Source organism: Eublepharis macularius, chromosome 4, assembly GCF_028583425.1.
Source record: "Eublepharis macularius isolate TG4126 chromosome 4, MPM_Emac_v1.0, whole genome shotgun sequence".
Classification (NCBI taxonomy): Eukaryota; Metazoa; Chordata; class Lepidosauria; order Squamata; family Eublepharidae; genus Eublepharis; species Eublepharis macularius.
Window position 1 is genome coordinate 57,791,156 of NC_072793.1, and position 6,000 is coordinate 57,797,155.

Genomic DNA, 6,000 nt, shown 5'->3' on the forward strand with positions numbered 1-6,000 from the left:
TAAAGGGATGACACTGTCAGTATGCTGTCCATCATCTGAGGATCCAAATGCATCACAGAGGATGAGTCAACTAAGCATCCCTCCAGTCTTGGAACTAGACAGGAAAACTATGAAAAAGAAGAAAGTGAATCAGTACTTTAAGACAATAGTAAGTGGTTATATTTCAGTTGCCAGCGAGATTTATTTTATTTATGTTATTTATAGTCTGCCTTTCTCACTGAAACTCAAGGTGAACTAGGTAGTGTGAGATTAGCACAGTCAGGACATTTCAATAAACAATGCCATTGGGTAAATAAAAGCAAGTTTACAACGATATAATATTAGCAAAAATCTAATACAAAGTTGAAGAAATGCTGAAACAGAGAATTAAGTAATTCTAGGACTGACAGTAGACTGCGGACAACATAGAAATACCCAGTAGGGTCATACTTAAAGCAACAGATAGTACATAGGAGTACATACTAAAGCAATATATAGTACTTAAGGCGACATACAGGGGAAGTCTATGGTCCCTAACTCATTAGTTAAGCATCTTTTTGAGATTCTATTCTTAGGTCTTGATAGTGAGAGGTGTTTTGTTTACTCCTTTGGTTACAGTAACAGTGTTTCTTGACAGAATCCCCCTTTTAAACTTAGGTTTCCAGATGTTAGTTCAACACAGTTTTCCCTTTACAACAGACCCGGGGGCTTCCTTAGAGCCAAAACCTTCTTTCTAGACACTGAGCGGGAATTCTTCTTCTTCATAAGACATAACCCTGTTCCCTTGGCTGAATGGGAGTCTCCACTCACTCTGCCAAAAGCATGCCCCAGTTCTATCTTGTCTGTGTAAACGTGTTTTAGTTTGTACTGGCTTTTATACTTTGACTTATCAACTGAAAGTCCTCCTTAAGACAATATTGTCACAGTTAGGGCAAACATTCTCTTTTTCCTCACTTCAGAGGTGTACCAGCCTGACTCTAGTTGTTAGACTCCACACTTTCAACTGAACTCAAAATCCTAACTGAACTGAAAAATCCTGTCACCATCAACTGTCATTCTGACTAGCCAGTCAGACAGAGGAAGGAGCAGCCTGTCAATCAAACTCTCCTTTAGGCAGTTATTAACTCCTTCTTTTCCATCTCTGAGTGCTGCCCTGTGGAAACTTTTCCATGAATTGTATTCTGTCACAGCAGGATTAGATTTAGAAGAAGGTGCAGTGAAATTTGGTGGAAGAAACATTAACCATTTGAGATATGCAGATGACACCACATTACTGGCAGAAAATAATGAAGACTAGGAACAACTACTGATGAAGGTTAAAGGAGTAAGTGCCAAAGCAGGATTACAGCTGAACCTCAAGAAGACAAAAGTAATGACTATTGAGGAATTACACAATTTTAAAGTTGACAATGATGAAATTGAAATTATTCAAGATTTTCTATTCCTTGGCTTAATCATCAACCAAAAGAGAGACTGCAACTAAGAAATCAGAAGAAGATTGAGACTTGGAAGAGTAGCTGTGAGGAAACTAGAAACAATCCTTAAAGATAAAGAGGTCTCTCTTGGGACCAAGATCAAGATAATCCAAACTATGGTATTCCCTTTTACTATGGAAGAATATGAGTTGGGCAATGAAGGAAGTGGACAGGAAAAAAATTGATTAACTTGAAATGTGTTGCTGGAGTTGAGTTTTGCAGTTACCATGGATGGCCAAAAGACAAATAAATGAGTTCTAGATCTTCATAGAAGCTAAAATGACAAAACTGAGGTTATTATGAAAATACAAGACTCTCTGGAAAAGTCAGTAATGCTAGGAAAAGTGAAAGGCAGTAGGAAAAGAGGAAGACCCAAAATGAGATGACTTGACTCAATAAAAGAAGCCATGTCCTCCAGTTTCCAAGATCTGAGCCTGTTAATGATAGGATGTTTTGGAGGTCTTTCATTCATAGGGTCGGCATAGGTGGGAGACTACTTGATGGCATCTAACACACACACACACACACACACACAAAGGACAAATAAGCTGTGGGTACCTGCACACATCTAAGATACCTGCTATATGTTATCACTAGGCTTATTTGGAAGATGTGCTACCCCTCTTTCAGTTTGGGAGGACTGCTGTGGCAGAAAGTCAGTGGGACAGCTGATTGCCTTTTGGAGGTTGCCCTGGTATAGTTCATCTTCTCCAAAATCAGCAGTTTCATCACTGTGGCTACTGGTGAGGTATCACTGGGACTGCACAACACTTAGCAGCCTCTTTTTAAAAAGTGAATATTATTGTTCTAGCCATTTCAAACCTTGCCTTTGCTACGAAATGGACTCCTTTACATGGGCATCGTTTGGCAAGCTTAGAGTTGCCACACTCCAGGTGGGGCATAAAGATCTGCTGGAATTACAAGTGATCTCCACTCTACAAAGTTTTGTTTCCCAAGAGAAAATTGCTGCTTTGGAGTGTGGACTCCATGGAATTTTACCCTGCTGAGGTCTCTCCCCACCCCAAACCCTGCCCTCTTCAAACTTCACCTCCCCCCCAAATCTCCAGGAATTTCCCAACCAGGAGTTGGCAACCCTCATTAGGCTTCTGGATCATGGCCATCACAAAACTGAGCCTCAGTACAGTAACTGTGAATTAACAAAGCCTGTGTGTTTCTTTTGTTATTGATTTAAAAATTACAAAAATGGAGATATTTCATAATTATTGTAAATAATAAGAAAACAAAACAAAATTTCCCATTTAAACAACCAATAATGAAGAAACCATGGTTTGATTTTTTCCCTCGTTCTGATTCCTTTCATTATTGCAGTCTCTGCATCTATTGATTTCACTTTTATGAGGCAGGCAGCATTTTCCTTATAAGGGCATAAAGACAGCGTCCTGTTCCTTAGGGGGAAGAGGGATAGAGTTTTCTTTCTGGGCTTTCTTGACTGCCTGCAAACTGTAACTGCTAGGATTACATACATGTGTGAGTTATTCCAGTCCTAAAGAATATGGGGTGGGACTTTGCCTTCCTCTCTCCTCCCAATACCTGCCTTACTGTGCCAAATTTTCCCTTGCAGTCAGTCCTGTACTGCTTACCTGCTGCTCTCCATACCTTATCCTCCATCCAAATAAATCTTCCTCAAGGTTCTCCTGCTACTGCCTGCCTGCTTGTCTAGTTGCCTTAAGCAACTTGGGCCACCAAATCTCTTTGTCTTGTAAGTTGACAAGAAAACTCACTGCTACTGTTTTTTAAGCTAAGCAGCTGCGGTGCTGTGTGCATTACTATTCGGAATCTCCCATAGACTTTAATGTTAAATATGGGTGCCTTTCATTGCCTCAAAAAGGATGGTGGTGGTATTTTAAACAGATAATTTGGGGGTTCTCAGGGAATACTACAATTCTCCTGCTTTTTATCTAGTTCGGACAGAAAACCATGAAGCTACAGACCCTAGAAATGAGAGTCGTCTTTCATGAAAACCAATCTATACATATAAAGACAAGTGTCCAGACTGACTCATCAACACCCAGCCCAAACACTCAAAACGTGAAATTTGGTCAGGATATTTCTTTTGTGATGGAGGGGCTCACTAAGAAGGGATTTTAAGAAATTCACTCCCGAAGGGGGTAAAAAGGGGTAAAATGTATTTTCCCATAGAGATACAGCTTCCCTGTGTGACTGGCAGGGTGCTCCTCCCCCCCCCCAACTGCCAACTCATCCTCCCTGAGGTCATTTGCATATGCGGCCTTGATTGGTTATCATCCCAACATTCTAAAGAGTATGCAGGACACATGCAGTACCTCAGGACACATTCAATAAAAATACACCCCCCAGCCTGCCCCTCTAGGGATGCCAGTTTTTTCACATAGATCACAGGCCTAAAAGTAACTGCTAGGTTTCAGCACAGGTTTAGAATTTGTTATATTGAGTGCACCGTTCCTTATTCTGTATATGTACTGCAAGAACTGGGGAAAACAACATGTTGACATCTGGTATTCTTTTCCTTTTGTAATCAGTGTAAACCCAAACAACCTGAAGATGGGAAGCAGGCTGCTGAGCGGCAATCTGATTTATCCACAGACCTATGAAGGCATTCTGTCATCGGGAACTTTCTAGCAAGTGGAAAGACAAAATTCCAAAAAGGAAATGAGGACTGACTTAAGAGAAGTTTGTTATTAAATAAAAATCCCTTGTACAATTGGTATATTTGCTGTTTTAATCCATACATTTTGGCTTATGGCCATTCATGAATTAAAAATTTAGAATACTGTTTTGTTCCAAGGAGCGATAAAGAACTATAAAATACAGGAGTTCTTGTTAACTTGAGGTTTGTTTAGAAGTTCAGGAATTCTACTTAAGAAGTGGGGCATCAGAGCAAGTCTGCTCTTACCACCATGCATAGCATATAATGCAACAAACTTACCCTGGTTTCTGTAGTCTGTGTACTATATTTGTACTTTTATGTTGTACACATGTTTGCTTCTGTGTCCCATACATACATAGGATTCCTGACCAACTGACTTAGTAAACTGAGTCTCAATAAAGCACTGATCTTTGTACTCATTAAATTGCATATTTTTGCTGTAAATTTCCAGTGTGGCTTAAAGATTGACTGAAACCATGTTTTATTACAGGACAAGTAATATGTACCTTATACAGAGTCAGACAATTGGTCCATATTGTCTATTTTGGTGGGCAGCAGCTTTCCAAAGTCTTGTCTGAAGGTCTCTCATATAACCTACTATTTTTTAACTGAAGATGCTGGGGAATGAACCTGGGACCTCTGCATACAAAGCAGACGCTCTACCATTGAGCCATGGCCCACCCCAATTCCACGAGAGCAGCCATGAGAGCAAGTTCCTTTTCTTTTTGTATTCAATCCAAACCAAAAGGACCAAAAGAGTTTAAAACAATAGTAACTCTTTTGCAATTAACATGTTTTCCAGACTTTAGATGAAAAATCCTCTTTCTTCATGTACAGTATTCATAAATTTGTTCTTGTAATTTGTGATAAAATGTTACAATTTTTCTTTCACTCTCCCGCTAAAGCTTCCACATTGGAATTAGTCCAAAATAAATACTTCTGTATTCTATGTATTAATCTCTTCTTCCCGACAGTAGAATTAGCCCTATAATTTTGGGTTTAGATATAATTGATCATTCTACCTTTCTGACATGCATCTGGTTCTTTCTTTCAAGACAAAAGTGCAGCTATATAGATTTGTTTTCACATAACCAGCTTCTCTACTTAAATATGTCAAAATATTAATTTGCTTGTGCTGTTCCTGGTTTCAGTGTATTATTACCCTGTGATTTAATAAAACTTGTCCAATATGAGAGTTTAAATATTTTTAATGTAGTTGCTTTAGGTGAAAATAAAAAAAAAACTTATTCATACTTCATGGATATATGAATGTCTAAAAGCAGCCTTCTTCCTCTTACAGATTGGTTTTCTATCTCTTATACTCCAATGCTGGAGTACCCCTTACAGTGTATTGCATTAGACCAGCACGCTCACTCAGAGCACTGATGTAGCAGCAATCACTGGCACAGGCCTCCTGGCCAAAGGCAATTGCAGATGCATCACACATAGCAATGTAAAGTTTATATGTAATTGGAGCAAAGTCTAGAAGAAACCACAGTGCTTGCTAAGATATTTGAGCTACATGCCTTAGTACTCTGCTAACAGTTTACCAAGTTATTATCAGGAAAGAGAATCTTCCTTAAGTTTCATAAATTTTGCTTGCTTTTTCAATGAGATTTCACCAGATACATTGCTCAAATAGCTCATCTTATGGCAGTGCCTTGAGTACTGTTTTTCTTCTGAATTTTGTCCTGGGAAAGTTAGTTCTTTATTGACTGTGATGGGCATGGCAAGGGTTTCAACAGCTAAAACAGTTTTGGGAGTGTTTTTTGAATTTTTTACAAAACCAACAAGTGTACATGTGGATTTCCCCAGTGAACCAAGTAGTGCATCATTGGGACTATTGCAGATTGAGAAAATGGCACCAAGAGAAAGGCTGAAGCCCCTTCTCCATGGATG

General features: G+C 39.1%; 1 protein-coding gene across 1 annotated transcript in view; it reads left to right on the top strand.

The window, feature by feature from the left end:
• Positions 1–5,288, top strand: part of DOCK2 (dedicator of cytokinesis 2) — a 470,704-nt gene extending 465,416 nt beyond the window's left edge. Inside the window, exons 51-52 of the mRNA XM_054976977.1 lie at positions 6–148; positions 3,974–5,288. Coding sequence (XP_054832952.1) covers positions 6–148; positions 3,974–4,045 — 215 coding nt within the window. The 3' untranslated portion in view covers positions 4,046–5,288. The remainder of the gene's footprint in view (positions 1–5; positions 149–3,973) is intronic.
• The last annotated feature ends 712 nt before the right edge of the window (positions 5,289–6,000 follow it).